This window comes from Culex quinquefasciatus, chromosome 2, assembly GCF_015732765.1.
Source record: "Culex quinquefasciatus strain JHB chromosome 2, VPISU_Cqui_1.0_pri_paternal, whole genome shotgun sequence".
Lineage (NCBI taxonomy): Eukaryota > Metazoa > Arthropoda > Insecta > Diptera > Culicidae > Culex > Culex quinquefasciatus.
The window spans coordinates 118,857,606-118,878,076 of NC_051862.1; the positions used below are offsets into that span (position 1 = coordinate 118,857,606).

The following is a 20,471-nucleotide window of genomic DNA, read 5'->3' on the forward strand; positions in this document are numbered from 1 at the left end:
TTCAATTTGTACATATAAAAAAAACCAAGTGAGAATCAATATCAACTTTTTCAACTCTAATTATAATGTTCAATTTGATTATTCTCAGAGCATACTAACTATTAAGGATAAGGGAAACCATATTTCTAATGTTAATGATTTTTTAGTGAAACTGCTATTTCTTATTCTAATTATTATTGTTCATATATGTTAACGATTACGGTGTTTTAAATGTTAGCTTTAATGTTTAAGAAATATTTCTCGCCTCCTTCTTTGAAAGTTTGAAAATCTGTAACAACATCAACAGCAAAAGCACACCAACATCGTGCGAAATTGAGGTTATGTCATAATGTTCGTTTGTAATAATACCATCAAGATCAAGAAAATAACATCAAGCAAATAACAAAAATAAAACAAAAGAAGGTTTGTTAGTTTTTAACTCTAAATACTAATAAATAGCTGCTAAGTGAATGAAAAGAAAAGACAAAAAAATGTTCTAAAAAATAGCTAGGTTATATAATTTCATTAATGTTACTCAGTGCAGGAAACTATCTTCAAAACAGATAACTTTTATTTCGTACTTTTACTATAACTACTGTATTTGTTATGAAGCTGTACTAGAAGATCAAAAAAGCAGTGATTATTTCCTGACAAATGAATACAATGAAAGGTAAACAACAGAAATTCCAACTTCTGAAATTAAACAACTTACTAGAGAGAACTGGTTTGACCAAAGAACATCCAATTTTAACTATAAACAACTTAGTTGCGAGGTAGTTTGTCCCATTAGTTAACCTTTAATTGCGTGTGTCGTAGTGATTCCTTTGAAACAGAGAATTCATCTAAGATTTTGATTTTATTTATTGCCCAAAATAATCACTGTTTTTTTCTTCACTCAAAAAAAAAAGAATTATCCCATAAATGTGAAGAGAAACTTTGCTTAGTTGTACAATACCAAAAAAAAAACTCGTCAGAATAATTAATAATAACTTAGAACTACAGCCCAATAACACGAATTATTTATTGTCTTCTTGGGAGTTTTTTAAGGACAAAATAGTATACATTTTAGAGCACTCCACCTGTCTAACTGTGTGTATATGTTTTATTCTTGGAAAACTGCTTCCCGCGGTCGCAACCACAGCCAACATCCTACGGACGGCCGCCGGGAAGTTATGGTGCGAATACAAGAAGAAATAAATAGTTTGTCTTATTGATTGTATTCGTAGAAAGTAACATCTTTTTTATATACAACATCCAAAGATTCGCTTAAATATTATCAACATTTTTGTTCGAAAAAAAACATCCCTATCAATTATATTTTTTGCTAAAATCCTTTTAAATGTTACACATATATAACAGACAACAAGATCTTTAAACCAAAGAAGATTAGCAAAAAAAGAAATTGAAGAAAATATGAAACCACCTAAAAAGAAAAAAAAAACCTATTTTGTTTTATTTATGTTAACTAGGCACTTAAAACTTACGCACTACTGTACAGGAGGATGGCAGAAATTATTTCTTATATTTTCATCGAACGTTTAAGTTAGACTTAGAACACTGTATTTGTTCATCTAAGAATCGCATGTTACCAACGAAAAGTATGAACTAACTTGAGATGTTTTGATCAAGACAAACTGGACTTTGTTTAGTTTGCTTGGGTTAAAGCAATTGAAGTTGTTGTAATCTTGTTGACAGTTTTAGAATTAGTCAACTCATTGCTGAACTGAAACTTGAGAGTTAGGAACGCAAGTTCAAGGAAACTTGAGTTAAAAACTTTTTTCTAGAAATATCCTTTCAAAAAGATATTTTTAAATCTCTTTAATGTTATATTTTTTTCAGAAATATTGAATAACTCTGAAGAATTTGTTTAAACGTGGTTTAAATCACATTTAAAATCATCTCATACAACGATATTGGACATTGCAAGCAACAAATCTAAAAATTTCTCATCCTCCTGTTGGTATGCATCCTTCAGCGTTACTTTTCTTTGATCGTTTTTGGCGGAAGATTATATAAATTATGATGACCTGGAAAATGGTAGGTGTGTAATTGAGCCTCTCTCCCCTCTTCAGGCTTTACTTTGAATGTCGTCGTGCCTTCCGAGCTGGAATACTGTAGGAAAGTCACCCCCCTAGTCGGCGTGCTTCCCAGGCTGTTAACTTTTCTACAGGAGCATTCATTGTTGAAATTTACCTTATAAGTGCGTTGTTTACAGATGATTTTAAGTTGCCTTGATTACCAAGACTTGCCATGCACTTACTGGTAGAAAAAGTTTTTTTTTTCCCATGACCCACGCAGAGTATTGGGGCCGCATTTACAACGCGGATTCACGTGACGATACACTACTTTCCCTTTACTTATGCATTTTCGGGAGTTCTGAGGTGTACAGAAATTAAACACACTTAGATTTTGTTACCGAATTTTCAACTGAAAATTACCGAGCTCGGTAATGCAGTTCATTATTGTCAACCGGAATTCGGTCGAATTTTGGTCATTTTGACAAATGGTTTACCGATCAAAAACTTTACCGATATTTCAACTACCGAATTCGGTAAAAAAAAATGTAAGTGTGCAAACATTGACAAGAAAATTGATTTGGCCTGAATCAAACCTAGATTTTCAGCATTTCGTCTGACAAGGTTCGAATCTCGCTCGAAGTCACCTTTTATTTTTTAAATTTTATAATCATTATTTGACATAACAATTCTGAAAAGAAATCATATTTGCTTCTGAAAATGATTACAAATTTGTAAATTTAATCGTTCGATCACAGTCACAATGAAAACGCAAAAATATCATGACAAAATCAATATTGCGTAGATCCAAACCTATAATCTTCACATGCTTCAATGACTTGCCTGAAAAACTGCAACGTTCTATAAAAAGCCCACCTAACAACTCAATCTCCCACACCCTTCATCATCATGGAGCAGTGGCGTGGTAAGATTGCAGTGGTGACCGGTTCAAGTTCGGGAATTGGCGCGGCCATCGTGGTTGAGCTGGCCAAATCCGGCCTGGTTGTGGTCGGATTGGCGCGGAGGGTTGAGAAAACCGAGGCGTTGAAGCAGCACTTGACGCAAAACGTGCGCAAAAATCTGCACGCCGTAAAGTGTGACGTCAGCAAGGAGGCGGACGTTTTGGGGGCGTTCGAGTGGGTCAACAGCAGCTTGGGTGGGATCGATGTGATGGTCAACAACGCTGGGGTCTTGAGGGAAACTCGTCTCATCGATGCGAACAACAGTGTGCCGATTCGGGAAGTGGTTGATACGAACATTTTAGGTCTGGTCTGGTGCACTCGTGAGGCGTACCAATCGATGAAAAGGCGGGGTGTTTCGGGACACATTATCAATATAAACAGCATTGCCGGGCATCACATTCCGTTCGTGGGAGATTTAATGCAGTCGGTGAACATCTACGGACCAACGAAGTACGCTGTAACGGCCATTACTGAAGTTACGAGACAAGAGCTCCTAAGGGATGATTCCAAAGTTAAGATTACGGTGGGTTTGATCAGCATTTTTTACAAGTGTGAAAATAATTATAATATTCCCCATTTTATAGAGCATCAGCCCAGGTGCTGTTGATACAGAAATTTTGGATTTCGCCAAATTTAACATACCCGTTCTGAAATCGGAGGATGTGGCCAAAAGTGTGCTGTACGTGCTCTCCACCCCACCACATGTTCAGGTAATCTTATCATTGATTAATTTTCACTTTTCACGCTATTAAACTTCTTTCCAGGTACATGAACTGATGATAAAGCCTGTTGGAGAACGGTTCTGAATGCTTTCTCTATTTTGGGTTTCGTTCACTGCGGATCTCGACTACCGTAAACTGGAGTGGATCGGGAGTAAAGTCTGAATAGAGACAGCAGGTTTATTTCAACAACATAAAATTAAGCTAATGACATGAAATTCAAATTATAAACTTGGCATGAAGGGTCCTGATTTTCGGTACAAAGAGAAATTTTACTTTTTCTTTTTTATTTGCCATTTTTGATTATTGATTTTGACTCAACCATTCAATAGTTATAACAAAACAGCAAACATTCAAAGAAAAAATCTCTTGCATAATGTGTTATAATAAATTTTTTGCCTTCCTCAACTTACTGAGGAAATGCTATAAAATCACTCGAAAAATGAACTTTTTAATTAGACCTCTTAAACCTACCGTCATTTATACATATCGACTCAGAATCATCAGCTGAGCAGATATCTGTGTGTTTGGCTGTATGTAGACATATGTACCGAATCAATGTCACTGCACGGATAGAAATCCTGTCCAGGAAATCGACAACATTGTTCTCGATTCGTTCTGAAATTCGTTTCAGAATGTTGTCGACCAGTCGTACGGTAACATTTGCAACAAAATCGAGAAAAATGTTGTCGATTTTGAGTGGTTACGTTTTGGTGACGCCTGGCTCAAAACAAAACAAAAAGCAAGCAGCCATCCGAATATCTCGTCTCTAACTGAACCGATTTGGACCGTTTTGGCCTCATTCGATTCGTCTTGGGGTCGCATAAATCCCTATTGAAATTTATAAGATATAGTAAAGCACATCAAAAGTTATGCTTAAAAAACTGCTGCATATAAATTTCACAATTTGCAAAAAATGGTGGTTTTTGCATGCCATATTATTCATTTTAAGCAAGGTTATGAAATGACCTTTCTTGTGGATTAAGAATTTTCAAGATCTGACTTACCTATCTAAAATTACAAGCAGTTTAAAAAATGGTCTGAATTTACATAACCTCAAATGGTCGGGTCTGATCGCCACGAAAAAGCCGTGTAGAGGGATGCCATTTTCCTCAAAGGCGGTGTCTGTATAATCTTGAAAAAAAGTCTTTAGGTAGCCTGTTTTTTTACTCATCACTTATTTTTATTAGGACCTCTTAGGTGCTGCGATCACGTTAGGGGAGATCCATAAACCATGTGGACACTTTAGGGGGGTTGGAATCACTCTATAAATGAGAGGAAGGCACCAACCACCTAAAGGTGGATTAAGTAACGTTTTCAACATTCAATAACGTAAAAAATCAACACTGCCGATGTTAAATGATTATAAAGTTGACCAAGGCCTGGAAAGGGATCGGTCACTGACAGAGATTGTCTCATATTTGACAGATCTCGGGAGTCGTTGAACGTCCACTGACAGCGCCGGTCTTGATCAGCATGTAGATGCAACCGTCAGTTCGACGGCAACATTTCAAAAGGCATCATGTACATTATGACACTTTCTGGGTTAGGTATTGCGTATTCTGAAAGTAGGGTAGAGTAGTCATCAATGAGACACGGGGAACAATGATAAAATGGCTCTCACAAGTCGTAGTTTCAACCAATCAGGCTCATATTTGGGGGAAAGGTGTATCTACTGGATACACGTCTGCTATAATAGTGACTTTGGTTATGGACGCTCCCTTGAAAAGTTATTCATAAATGTTTGATTCTGGAGTGTAAAAGTAAATTATGGACAAAAACTACTTTTTCGCTCGTAGGCTGCCATTTACACCAAAACTAATATTTCTTCAAATTTTTTTCGACGTTCCATAGGGATTGAGTTGGGTTACAATGTTCTTTCATTAGGTTTGACCAAAATTTAGAATATACCCAGAATCCAGGGCTGTCTCATTGTTCCCCACTCATTTTAGCCCATGGGTAACAATGAGACACTTTGATTTTTCTTCATTAAACATTTCAAAATCCATGTAAATCTTTCAAAACATGAATTGGAAGTGATTTTTGGCATATTTATAGGGTTTTAACTTCATTTAACCAAACATACAAAGTTATTTGGTATAAATATATGGATTTTACAAAATTTAAATACTTTTTAGTACAACTTTTGTTAAGTAAAGTTTCATGTTGGCAAAATTGCTCTAAAATGTTCAAGGCAAGTCACCTGCAATGGAACAATACAAAAACATGATGTTTTACTAGAAAAAAATTGATTTTCGTAGAGTGTCTCATTGTTCCCCAGCTGACTCATTGTTCCTGCCAAGTGCGTCTACAATGAGACAGTTGAGTAACTTTGGCTGTATATGTCGGATCAATCTCATATTTTATTCAATGTTAGAACACACTAAAAGAAAAATAATGTAATAAAAAGCTCATCAAAACATGCTGATGAAAAAATTAGAAAAATCGTTAAATGTTGAAAACCAAAAGTGTCTCATTGATGACTACCCTACCCTACTTCTATTAAGCTACCTCTCCACCAAAAATGAGCAAAAGTTACTTCAGTAAAGTCTGTTAAATAATGATTTTAATTAAGTTACAAAAACAAAATCACTGGCAACAGCAGTGCTTGTTTATATCTGGAGTTTTTTTAAGGTTCAATACACCAAATTTCCAGTTTTTTTGCTTTTTGGGTGTTTTTTTAAACGGCCTTGAGTCAGGGGTATTAAAAACACCCAAAAACTAAAAATTTAGTTTATTGGACTTTTTCAAAAAAAAACTCCAACCTGTCAAATAAAAGACTACATGAACCTTGCGACAAAATAAAAGCATCGTGAAAAAGACGCCATGTACATTTGCCGACGAAAAGCGAATCATAAAAAAACTTCCCCTCCACTTAGAAAAGGCGCCATGTACGTTAGGTGAAGAAAAACGAATCATAGAACTACCTGCAACGCGGCTCTACTTTGTTCTAGCTGTTTCATTTTTCAAATAAAACTGAAACAGACCACCCGCAGTTCTAGTTTCATTTCCACCAGTTCTAAAAATCAGCAGGGTGAAAAAGACGTTGGTGATTTCAAAACAAGTTATGATTGTTTTTCTTACATATATTTAATGAAGGAAATAATGTTTTGTTGAATACGGATGATCAAGTCTCAACAAAAGCAACGTTTTCCATCGTTTGTTATCAAACGTTTTCCTCAAAACGCACGGTTTGTTCATGATGCTTTTTGAAATGTTGGCGTCGAGTTGACACACACGAAGTTGATACGAAAGAATGCCGAGCTCAACACTTAAACAGCTGGGCGACACGACGGCACCTGCTTTCTCTTTCTCTCTTTTTCTTTTTGCGGGTAAATGTGGTGACAACGATTAGTTGAATGCAGTCATGGGGATGGTGATCTGATCTTCTACAATGAGAGAATATGTAATCTAGAGAGCCTATATGGAGAGGCGAAATGTCACTCTCAGGGTTCCAATCGAACTGTCAAATCGGGATTTCAATCGAGCAACAAGATCATGCAAGAACAAGGTTGGAATCAATTTAAAATATTTTTGGCAAAAAACGATACTTATAACAATTACAAGTATTGTAAAACTGTTGTTGATAATAATCTGGTAGTTTTTATTATGTTCGGTTACAAGAACAGTGCCAACACAAAAGAAAAACTACAAGTTTTTCAACCTTAACTTTAAATGACTTTGGGTGTTTGAAATTTCTCCCAGAACATTTCATTTCCCTATGTAGGTCCCTAATGTAATCAAATAAAAAACATGACGTATGGTTTGGAAAATTTCAAAATCTGTGGTAAGTTGACGTTTCCAGCCCAGCAATGTTTTTTAAGTTGATTGTAGATGACGCCGTAAGTTACTTATTTTTCTAAGTAACTTATCTATTTTATTATACTTAGATGTTCTAAGGTAAGTGGTTGTAGATAGCCCATAAAGTGATTGTACATAAACCATGAACGAAAGACGAGCTCAGCCAACTGTCACAAAAAATTACGATTGATCACAAGCACTTTCTCAATATTGCTCCACCTATCGTTAAATTCTTCAGTCCTTTCAAACTGCATACTTTGATGCTATTTTTTCCTTGATTTTCTTTCTAGTTCGATGAATCCTTTCCTCGACGGTAGCTTGGATTTCATTAGCTCCAAAAGTGCTTTCCATTTGTTAATATTTTCTTTCTCTCATGGCTTGCACAAACATGTTCCTTTGCGAAACTGAGCTTTGAAGGGAGTTTGACAGCTATTTTTCGAATAATGAATTATTGAACATATTGATAAACATTCAAAGTATATTGTCAACATTCAAAAACAACCAATCTTTCTTAAATATTAAGAGTACATATCATGATATTAGTACACTTGATCGAACGGAAAAATGAGAATTGCTGATCTTTGCTTAAATTTCTAAGCACACAAATGGTTCATAGGTCTTTTTGATCTATTGAAATAATAATAGCTGATGAAATCGAATAAATTTAAAAAAAAATCGTCCAGTCAAAGTAACGTCAAAACTTCAATCAGCACTGCCAGCTCCACCGTTCAGCAGCGGCACATCGATGTAACTCAGTTCACTGAACGTGGAAACAGACTCAAAATCACTGAACCGAACCTTCTTTTGCTTCTTAACTTTCGGCACAGCCGACTCACTCTCGACAGCGACAACATCATTCCGTGGAGGACTCTTCTCCACCGTTCCGCCCTCCATTGTCGATCCACCGTCGTAACTCAGCAGTTCGTACCCGTTTACCTCGTAGACTTCATCGTCAAACAATTCCTCGTCCTCGGACTGAACTTGCTCGACTTCTTGCGACGGCTGCTGGATCGTGCTTTCGTCCACCAGTGAGTGAGATTTGACCTTAAACTTACGGCTCTTTGCGTTCTGCATGTACTGGCAGCGCTCGGCCAAGGATTGCGAAAAGTACTGGCCAAAGTTAAAGCCCTGATTGCGATAATCGCCGAGTTCCTGAAGCGACGGATAGTTTCCGCTTTCTAAGTCATCGAACCTGGAGAAGATAAAAGGTTATTAAATTCACCTAAAAAGGTAGACAATATGATTGGACCTACCTCGGATATAACTCGCAAAAAAGTTTCTTCCGGTTTCGAAAATTTTCTGTCTGAAAAGAATACAATTTCAAATGGTTAGCAAGTTTATAGCTTTTGCACACTTAAAGAAGAACACGAAAGACTTATATTTATTTGAGATTTGATCTTTTTGGGACATGTTTCAGCAATCCAGTCGAAAAATAGTACCGAAACATAGAACTAACGAAATATCAGCTGCCATCAGTCAAAAATACGAACGAGAAAAGCCAACAACTAAAAAATAAAAGCCAACTCCAAGATCAGAGCGAGACAGTAATGACTTTTTCGAAAAATACAACTTAGTGACGGTTTATTGGCTTACAGTAAAAAAAATAAGCAGCAAAAACAACTTTTTTGAATTATTCGTAGCGCGCACTGGACTCACAATCCAGAGGTAGCCGGTTCGAATCCATGATCACTGACAGTGCCGGTCATAATTGTCATTTAAATGCGACCGTCGATACACACGAAGTTGACACGAGAGAATGCCGAGCTCAACACTCAACAGTTTGAGTGTCGGGCGATAGGACGCGCAAGCTTTTTCTCTTTCTCAATTTACCTCTCTCTTTTTTGCTTGTGTGGATAAGTATAGTGTCAACGATCATTTGAATGCAGTCATGAGCCAGGTGATTGAAATTTCGGTAGAATTCATACGAACGAGCTCTGCATAAATGATAGAGGTGGTGAGAGTCAAATGACTGTGTGAGTGACTGCATTGAACTTATTCTTTCGGACGTGTGTGAGCGAGAGACGGATATAGTGAAAATAGAAGACGAACTTAGTCAACTGTCGTAAAAAAATGTTCATATTATTCCCTAGGCCTGGTAAAATTAGACCCCAAGTATTAAGAAAAGTTCAGGAAAAATAGAGAACCACTAAAGACATTTTTTAGGCAAAGAACTTATGATTAGGATAATACAACCACACCAAACAGTGGGATGAGCATTGTGGAGCCTTCCGGTGGTGGGGCGTCCTCCACCCAGTCACGAAATATTCTAGCAGAGCTGGTTCTGTTAGAATCCTGCTAGAACGGTAGAACATTTCTGCTAGAATGCTGTAAGAATATCCAAATCTGTAAGAACTCTGCTAGAATCCTGCTAGAACGTCCTGACTGGGCAAATGCTAATGCTAATGCAAAGAACTTATGATTAGGAAGCGCAGAAAATCCAATTCAACTAAATAAAAAATTTTGACAAAAAAAAATGCTGCAAATATTTTTTTTTTATATTTTTTGTCTCCCTTTCAAAAATATTTGCATCGACCTAAGTTTAGGCTACCAAATGCCCGAGTCAGCACGAGTCGTACATTTATCCAACGAAGAGTGCTGAAAAATCAAGTTTTGCAACGAGTTCCATACAACATTTTTTGCAATTCCGAAAAACACCCATTGTGTGAAATTTTTAGTCAAATTTTCATGTATTTTGTCAATAAATCGTTTAAATAAAAAATGTTGAAAAGTGTTTTCGAAACAAGTGCTGAAAAGTTCAACATTTCAGCACCAATTTCAGTGCTAAAAAGTAGAACTTTTCAGCATTTATTTTGAAAACTGTTGCTATTCGATTCTGTTATTTTTGGTACAGAAAGGTATGCTATTTCGTCGTTCAAGAATGACAGGAAAAGTAAGTAGTTTCACGACGGAATTGCAAAAATTTCATTTTTGGTTTAAAACCATTTTTGATGTTGCCTTCTTCACTGAGGCAATAATAATGAACATTTTACAAAAAAAGAAAGAAAATCGACTCGAATTAAAAACTGAACAAATGTATGTGTGTAGGTATGTGTGTAGGTATGTGTGTGTGTGTGTGTGTGACCAAAATTGTTACTCAGTTTTCTCCGATTTAGCTCAAATTTTACAGTTGGATTCGGTTTTGAGCCCCATACGTACCTATTGATTTATGTTAGGTTTCGATAAGTAGTTCAAAAGTTATGAATAAAAAGGATGTTGCATAAGTGGTCGGAAATCGTCTCGAATACCATCAATACATCGTTGAATAGGTAATCGAAAGAACTTTCCAACGAGTCTACAAAATTGAGCGAGATCTGGCAACCCTGAGGTATTTAACACTTGTAGCCCCAACGGGGTCAAACAAGTTGGAAATGTAATAACACCGGCTCATACAACCCTTAGAAAAAAGTTGGAAATGCCTTTTTTATTGTAACTTAGAGTAGACGCATCTGTTTTGGATCTACCTTGTTGTAGGTGATTCTTGACATCCTTCCGGATCGAATGTAACAAGAATAATCCAAATCGGTTGAGTTTTCGCCGAGATACAGCCGGATGAAGTTGCATTTCCAACTTTTTTGACCCCTTGGTGCTTCGCGTAAGTTTTGACCCCGTTGGTGCTACAAGTGTTAAGTACTTTTTCAAAGCCGGAACTCACTTATCTGTATTAAAACTATGCCCGAATTAATCACGACTAAGGCTACCAACTGTACGGATTTTCGCGGATTTTTAACAGGCTGGAATTTTTGTAGGGAATTTTACGGATACAGTAGTTGTTCGGTAACTGGGGTGAGAACGTAGCCCAGTCACCGAATGTTGCTCGTTAACTGGGCTGAACAAATTACATTTCATATTTCTTTAATTGTAACTTGAAATTAAACAGAAGTTTGAAAAAAAAAAATATTAATTGAATATGATTTTCTGCATCCATTAACCCCTCGGTCATTTTGGTTTGTTTTGGTTTTTTGACGTTTGTCTGCTTTTTAATTGGGCTACGGCCCAGTTATCGAGCGCCCAGTTACCGAACAACTACGATAATACGGATTTGTACGGAATTTTAAAAAAAAAACATTTTAATCATTGAAGTGCTTTTGATTCGGTCGAGCTTTTGTTAACTAGAAATTTATAATTTTTTTTTGAGAGTTTGATTGAAAAGGGAGAGTTTTCCAGGGTTTCCTCAATTCAAACTTGATTATCAATAATTCATCAATAAGAGTTTTTAACTATTGTCTTTCATATGTTGATAGGACCTTTAAAAAAACTCTAGAATTGTTCTTTCAGAAATTCCTTACTAAATATATTTATCCATTTCCAAAGGCTTTCTACAACTTGTGAAAAAATTTTAACATTTGAATTAAAAAATCTAGAGTTTTTTTAAAGGTCCTATAAACTGTTGTGTTTCACATGTTATAGGACCTTTTCAATAAAAAAACTCTAGAAAAGTGTTCGTGAAAACACTAAGAACGATATTATTCGTAGAAGCAAACTTGACATTTCGTAAACTTTTAAACGTTTAACAAAAAAAATCGAAGAACATAATGATTTGATTCAAATCACGGTTTATTTTATGAATACTTTTAAACGTGCATGTCATAAGCACTCTGATAGCATTTTGTGATTCTCAAATTTATTAAATTAAATTTATCTAAATAATTCATTGGCAGTTTTTGTTATACCATGGCAAAGTGTACGGATTTTTGCTCAGCAAGAGTTGGTAGCCGTAATCACAACCTATCATTGGATAGGTATGTATATGAAATACCTTACAAACGAAAGAAAAAGTTGAAACATCTGACACAACAACTCTTGATTTTTTTTTTTTTTTTTAATATCCAACAAACCAAATTTCCAGTTTTTGCTTTTTGGGTGTTTTTGAAACCGCCTTGAGTCAGGGGTATTTTAAAACATCCAAAAAGCAAAAAAACTGAAAATTTGGTTAATTGGTCCTTTTCAAAAAAAAACACCAGAACTTTTCTTTGTGAAAATCAATAGCTACGACAGGAATTCTTTCAAATTCATACAAATATAAATAACCATCATTGAACAACACTTTGTTTTATAAAATACATACTGCATCAGCATTGTTTATCATCACAATTCCACATAAAACACTAAAAGACAATCAGGCAGACGCAAATCTTCGCTTTATTCTACCGTATCCGTGTAAATCCAAATTATCAAAGTTTAAAGTTCATCACACTAGGGGAGAACTAGCCATTTTCTTAGTGTTATAGTTTGAGATCTGTTTCCACTAAAATGGGCCGTCAATTGAACCACAAACAAACAGACGTAAATCATTGAATATTGTTATTAAAAATGCCAACCTAGTTGTGAACGGGTGCATCATTCAACTGTCAAAAGAGAATAAATGAGCGTTTTTAATAACAAAATGGCGTGGATAGTTTCCAATCATTCGAATTGACCGTTAAGTAGCTTTTTGATGAAGCTTAAAAGAGATTTACATCTGTTTGTCTGTGAATGAACTATATTTTTTTTTTTGTTTTTGAGGTTAAATTTTGTTCCGGATAGCAAAAACAAATGTTGAGACGAAATTTTCGACCCTTGCAAAAATAAGTCTAAGACTTTTTTCAATTGCGTAGATGGCTTGCAGATTTACGTCTGTTTGTCAGTTTGGCTCAACTTACACTTTTCTCCTTGTACGGCAGATCGTCCTCCCAGACGGCGTGTCCTTTGACAAACAGCTGCTGGTTCACGATGTAATCCTGCGGCCCACTCGTGTCGATCAGCACCACGTGCAGCACGTTATCCTGTTGAAAGCAAGGATTGTGACGTTGCAATGATTTGGAACAAAGCGAAACTTACCACTCGATCAACGTCCACAACGTACGCGTAGAGAAGTTTTTCGTAGACCAGCGAAAGCAGCGACCACGAGGCGTCACGAGTCCAGCGGTGATTAACCGGCTTCACGTAGGCCAGCGATGCCCGCATGGCCTGCGCCGGAACGTCGGCGAATATCTTGGCCATGTACTTCAGATCTCGCAGCTCAACCAGGGCCACCGTTCCATAGTCGATGTAAAACACCTTCAACTTGCTGTGCTCGTACTCGCTCACGATCCGGGCCCGGTGCCACTGGCCGTGAAACTTGGCCATACAGTAGAACCCAGTTCGAGCATTTCCCGGCTTCAGGCGCCACTCCTCGCGAGGCAATTGACCGTAATACGCTTCAATTTCATTCATCATGTCGTCGATCTTGCCGACGTTGTCCCCAATGTGGTACCACAGACGGTTCGGGTTGTGCACCTCGGTCACAAACACCCGGATCGACCCCTTCGAGACAATGCTGGGCGGAACTTTGGCCATTTCTATCTTATCGCCAACGTTCATTGCGTCGGATGGAACCTCCAGAGAGTTGACAAAGTCCAACGCATCACTGTCCGGGATGGCATCTCTGCTTGTCGGAGCCGGTTCCTGAACCTGTTGCAACTTGCTGGTACCGTTCATCGTGAACTTTGGCTGGTCGTCCGAACTTTCCGAGTCATTCTCGTCAATCGCATCTCCGTCGTAATAGTCAAACTCGCTGTTGAAAACCTTCCTCGGTTCCGTCTGACGATTATTGCCGTTGCTTTTCTCGTGAAACCTGTTGCCGCCGGAGTGATTACCGTTGCTTCGACCGTTATAATTGTTGCTGCTGTTGTAAGTTTTCGGTCTAAAAATTAAAAGAAGCATGTTACAGAACCCCTTTCAAACAATCTCCTATCAAACTTACCGGTAATTGGAGGTCATATTCGGCTTTTTATTACGGTTCCAGTTGTTGTTGGTCTTGCTGGCGTTGACGAGCTCCCGGATGTGCTTGTTACTTTGGGTCACAACCGGATCAACCGTTGCCGTCGGACCGAGACCATTGACCTTCATGAAGATATCAAAATGATCAACTCTTTCTAACACGCAGGCTAAACATTGTCCCACTTACCCTGACGGTGTCCTTGAGCGAACCCAGGAACTGCTCAACCGAGCTGAAACCGAGCCTACGGAAGGGCAGCTCGTAGCCCTCCATGTTCTTAAAGTCCCGGGCCAGATCGCGTGCCGTTAGCCCCTTCGACGAGCCGGAAATGGCGAGCGACCGGACGATGCACTTGATTTCCTCCATTGTGCTCTGCTGCGGCTGGTCCACCATCGTCCTCGAGGTCCTTCGATTGTTTTGAACAAAACACGCACCACCGACGAAAGTGACCGAAGCGGCTTTTGTTTGGTAGTTTTTATGTTATTGGTAACGTTCACAAATCGCGTAACGCCAAAAGGCATCCCAGTTATAATTCCAAGGCGATTTTCCAAGAGGTAAGCAAATAAAGCTACACTAGGACGACAAAAAAAACTAAATTTTGGAAAATCTCAACCGGCTTGATTTTTTAGGCAATCGAGAAATTAAAAGTGAGAGAGTGTGCGTGCAACATGGAGTTAAACTTTTAAAAGTGCCGTGGTAATCTTCACAGAAACTTCACAGAAAGTTTAACTACATGTTGTACACACTCTCACTTTTAATTTCTCGATAGAGCTTTATGACGTATTGCGTACGCACACTAGCACACCATTTGATTTTGCTGGCTGACAAAATTTAACCTCACTTTATTTTCGTGTACGTACACGCAATACATACGCACGTAAATTACTATATAACAAGTCTGGAGCAACATTTGAAAGGGGCGGTGCGACATTGCTCTTACGGTCTTTCGTCCTATTTAAAGGCTGGTATGCAGATCGGAAGGAAAGGGGTCAAGAAACAGAACAAACGAGAGGGAATGATTTCTTGGGGCTTTTCTTCGCCCTCTCTGGCTTTCTTTCGCTGCCGCTGCTGCCTATTTGAAATTTTTCTTGATCGGTTCCTTCCGAAGTGCGTATACTAGGATGTAACAAAATCACACTTTTTTGTGGGCATTTCAGGGGATGATCCCCTAGGTGTACTGAGTCAGAATCCCAAATATGAGCCCGATTGGTTGCGACAGGACCTGGCGCTCCGGCTTTAAAGTTTAAATAGGATTTAACCCGTAAAATCGATGCGTTTTGGTTATTGCCATTTTTGAGTCCTTCAACAATTTTTGGATTTTTTAAAAACCTCATGAGCTTATAGTTTGAGTTTCAGAGCACAACTTTGCCGAAGACTGTGAAGAGATTTGATAATTGGTACTGCTTGTACAATGATTTGAAAATAAAAAAAACTTTTTGCCATTAATTTGTTTGATTAGTATTGGCAACACTTTCTTTGAACGCGCGCATCTAGAGCCAGGCGTCGTAACTATAGCAACGAGAAAACACAAAGTCAAAAGGTCTATTCCCGTACTTGCAGAATTGCAGAATTTCTGCAGCTTCTGCAGAATTCTGCAGCCAGCATAAGTCACTTTTTTGCAGCACGTTCCCGTACTTTTCAGCTCGATCTCTTCATCTCTCTCTTTTGCAGAAGTTCTGCAAGTAGAGAAGCGGCAAAAATTTTGTCTGGGTAACGCGTTCCAGTACTTTTTCTGCAACATTGTACACAGTTGAGTGGATTTACTCAAATTGGGTATTATTTTTTTTATTATTTCAAAATATTAAAAAAAGGTTGACAAAAAAAGTAATTGAAAGAAGTTTACCTTTAGAACTGGGACATTACAATGCAATGGGAATGCAGCACAATATTTTATTTGATAAATCAAGGATGTATTATTTATTAAGTAACTAGAAATTAATTATGCTTAGATAGAAATCATATATTAGAAACAACTTTAAAAATTTACATTAGGTAAACCATTTTACAAATGAGAGTGGCAGGTACGTTTAAAAAACATGATTTGAAAAAAAGACTAACAAAGGTTTAATATAGACGGGACCAAAAATACATGTTTAATAGAATGTTTGAACGATTATTCAGGATAACATAAATAAATTATGACTGGATGTCACATTAAAGAACAACGGTGACGCAGCTAAATTGACAAATAAAAAAAATGGTCACAAACTCGAAAATTTTAATACACATGAATTAAGCAATCTGGAAATTAAGAAATCCATAATTAAAAATATAAAAAAAAAAACTAATATTTCAACATCAAGAAACATAAAAAAACATTAAATCAGATATTTGAGAAATTTAAAAATGCAAATAATTATATCAGAAAAAACAATAAATCACAAGTTCAGAGCTTGAAAAATCAAATAATTCTAGAGTAAATTTTCAAAACAACCTTTGAGTCATGGGTTTCCTATGCAGATAGAGCCTTTTGAAAATTTAATCGAGAATTAAAAACTAAATATATCAAAATGATTAAAGTTCAAAAAATCTTAATTTAAAAAATTCAAAATAAAAAAAAGGTTGAAAAAATTCAAAATAAAACAGCAAAAGTTTTTTTTTAATATTGCGGATTTCAGAGATTTTTAGACAATCGTGTAAGTTGTGAAAAGCTCTCCAACAAAGTGCACACCTCAAACTACATAGTCAAGGCACAAAACCCGAAAATAGCGATGCAAGAAGCAAATCGTGTAACAGGCCAGTTTTTTATGGATCTAGACAAAATCGACCCTGCTGAATCCGAATCTGCCTGTTGATTTTCCCGATTCTCAAAGGGAACCGAGATATTCAAGATGGCGTCCAATATGGCGGCTGAATGGAAAAATCACAATAAAAGGATTTTTAAGTTCAATCAACTACTCAAATTTAACTAATTTGGGGTCGCTGAACTCGAATATGATCCCTAGAATATTTCAAAGTACTCAGGGAATGTGCAATCCAAGATGGCGGCCAATATGGCGAAGTTAGAGTATTGGAAATGTTTATACAGAAATGTAACAGGCAATCAACAGGTCAAATTTAACTAATTTGGGGTCGCTGAACTCGAATATGACCCCTAGAATACTCCAAAGTACTCAGGGAATGTGCAATCCAAGATGGCGGCCAATAAGGCGAAGTTAGAATATTGGAAATGTTTATACAGAAATGTAACAGGCAATCAACAGGTCAAATTTAACTAATTTGGGGTAGCTGAACTCCAATATGATCCCTAGAATACTCCGAAGTACTCAGGGAATGTGCAATCCAAGATGGCGGCCAATATGGCGAAGTTAGAATATTGGAAATGTTTATACAGAAATGTAACAGGCAATCAACAGGTCAAATTTAACTAATTTGGGGTCGCTGAACTCGAATATGACCCCTAGAATACTCCAAAGTACTTAGGAAATGTGAAATCCAAGATGGCGGCCAATATGGCGAAGTTAGAGTATTGGAAATGTTTATACAAAAATATAACAGGCAATCAACAGGTCAAACTTAACTAATTTGGGGTCGCTGAACTCAAATATGATCCCAAAAATACTCCAATGTACTCAGGGAAAGTGCAATCCAAGATGGCGGCCAATATGGCGAAGTTAGAATATTGGAAATGTTTATACAGAAATGTAACAGGCAATCAACAGGTCAAATTTAACTAATTTGGGGTCGCTGAACTCCAATATGATCCCTAGAATACTCCGAAGTACTCAGGGAATGTGCAATCCAAGATGGCGGCCAATATGGCGAAGTTAGAATATTGGAAATGTTTATACAGAAATGTAACAGCCAATCAACAGGTCAAATTTGACTAATTTGGGGTCGATGAACTCGAATATGACCCCTAGAATACTCCGAAGTACTTAGGGAATGTGCAATCCAAGATGGCGGCCAATATGGCGAAGTTAGAGTATTGGAAATGTTTATACAGAAAGGTAACAGGCAATCAACGGTCAAACTTAACTAATTTGGGGTCGCTGAACTCAAATATGTTCCCAAAAATACTCCAAAGTACTCAGGGAATGTGCAATCCAAGATGGCGGCCAATATGGCGAAGTTAGAATATTGGAAATGTTTATACAGAAATGTAACAGCCTATCAACAGGTCAAATTTGACTAATTTGGGGTCGCTGAACTCGAATATGACCCCTAGAATACTCCGAAGTACTTAGGGAATGTGCAATCCAAGATGGCGGCCAATATGGCGAAGTTAGAATATTGGAAATGATTATACAGAAATGTAACAGGCTATCAACAGGTCAAATTTAATTCATTTGGGGTCGCTGAACTCGAATATGTGGGTCTCGTGGCGCAGGGGTAGCGGCTTCGGCTGCCGATCCCGATGATGCTATGAGACGCGGGTTCGATTCCCGCCTTATCCACTGAGCTTCTATCGGATGGTGAAGTAAAACGTCGGTCCCGGTTTCTCCTGTCTCGTCAGAGGCGCTGGAGCAGAAATCCCACGTTAGAGGAAGGCCATGCCCCGGGGGGCGTAGTGCCAATAGTTTCGTTTTCGAACTCGAATATGACCCCTAGAATACTCCAAAGTACTTAGGGAATGTGAAATCCAAGATGGCGGCCATTATGGAAAAGTTAGAATATTGGAAATGATTATACAGAAATGTAACAGGCAATCAACAGGTCAAATTTGACTAATTTGGGGTCGCTGAACTCGAATATGACCCCTAGAATACTCCGAAGTACTCAGGGAATGTGCAATCCAAGATGGCGGCCAATATGGCGAAGTTAGAGTATTGGAAATGTTTATACAGAAATGTAACAGGCTATCAACAGGTCAAATTTAACTAATTTGGGGTCGCTGAACTCAAATATGATCCCAAAAATACTCCAAAGTACTCAGGGAATGTGCAATCCAAGATGGCGGCCAATATGGCGAAGTTAGAATATTAGAAATGTTTATCCAGAAATGTAACAGGCAATCAACAGGTCAAATTTAATTAATTTGGAGTCGCTGAACTCGAATATGACCCCTAGAATACTCCAAAGCACTCAGGGAAACATTTCCAATATTCTAACTAAGCCATATTGGCCGCCATCTTGGATTGCACATTCCCTGAGTACTTTGTAGTATTCTAGGGGTCATATTTGAGTTCAGCGACCCCAAATTAGTTAAATTTGACCTGTTGATAGCCTGTTACATTTCTGTATAAACATTTCCAATATTCTAATTTCGCCATATTGGCCGCCATCTTGGATTGCACATTCCCTGAGTACTTTGAAGTATTTTTGGGATCATATTTGAGTTCAGCGACCCCAAATTAGTTAAATTTGGCCTGTTGATTGCCTGTTACATTTCTGTATAAACATTTCCAATATTCTAACTTCGCCATATTGGCCGCCATCTTGGATTGCACATTCCCTGAGTACTTTGGAGTATTCTAGGGATCATATTGGAGTTCAGCGACCCCAAATTAGTTAAATTTGACCTGTTGATTGCCTGTTACATTTCTGTATAAACATTTCCAATATTCTAACTTCGCCATATTGGCCGCCATCTTGGATTGCACATTCCCTGAGTACTTTGGAGTATTCTAGGAGTCATATTCGAGTTCAGCGACCCCAAATTAGTTAAATTTGACCTGTTGATTGCCTGTTACATTTCTGTATAAACATTTCCAATATTCTAACTTCGTCATATTGGCCGCCATCTTGGATTGCACATTCCCTGAGTACTTTGGAGTATTTTTGGGATCATATTTGTGTTCAGCGACCCCAAATTAGTTAAATTTGACCTGTTGATTGCCTGTTACATTTCTGTATAAACATTTCCAATACTCTAACTTCGCCATATTGGCCGCCATCTTGGATTGCACATTCCCTGAGTACTTTGGAGTATTTTTGGGATCATATTTGTGTTCAGCGACCCCAAATTAGTTAAATTTGACCTGTTGATTGCCTGTTACATTTCTGTATAAACATTTCCAATATTCTAACTTCGTCATATTGGCCGCCATCTTGGATTGCACATTCCCTGAGTACTTTGGAGTATTCTAGGAGTCATATTCGAGTTCAGCGACCCCAAATTAGTTAAATTTGACCTGTTGATTGCCTGTTACATTTCTGTATAAACATTTCCAATATTCTAACTTCGTCATATTGGCCGCCATCTTGGATTGCACATTCCCTGAGTACTTTGGAGTATTTTTGGGATCATATTTGTGTTCAGCGACCCCAAATTAGTTAAATTTGACCTGTTGATTGCCTGTTACATTTCTGTATAAAC

At 37.5% G+C, this 20,471-nt stretch overlaps 2 protein-coding genes across 2 annotated transcripts; one reads left to right on the forward strand and one right to left on the reverse strand.

Annotated features, from left to right (window-relative positions):
- Window positions 1–2,865: 2,865 nt before the first annotated feature.
- On the forward strand, window positions 2,866–4,118 carry LOC6032449 (farnesol dehydrogenase). Its single transcript, XM_001842993.2, has 3 exons — window positions 2,866–3,479; window positions 3,541–3,666; window positions 3,721–4,118. Exons 1-3 carry the CDS (start codon window positions 2,904–2,906, stop codon window positions 3,760–3,762), a joined length of 744 nt encoding a protein of 247 aa, XP_001843045.1. The 5' UTR covers window positions 2,866–2,903; the 3' UTR covers window positions 3,763–4,118.
- Window positions 4,119–8,024: 3,906 nt separating this feature from the next.
- LOC6032450 (tudor domain-containing protein 5) lies at window positions 8,025–14,688 on the reverse strand. Its single transcript, XM_038256074.1, has 6 exons — window positions 14,402–14,688; window positions 14,198–14,337; window positions 13,294–14,137; window positions 13,116–13,238; window positions 8,730–8,779; window positions 8,025–8,668 (listed from the first exon to the last, which is right to left on the reverse strand). Exons 1-6 carry the CDS (start codon window positions 14,603–14,605, stop codon window positions 8,179–8,181), a joined length of 1,851 nt encoding a protein of 616 aa, XP_038112002.1. The 5' UTR covers window positions 14,606–14,688; the 3' UTR covers window positions 8,025–8,178.
- Window positions 14,689–20,471: the final 5,783 nt, after the last annotated feature.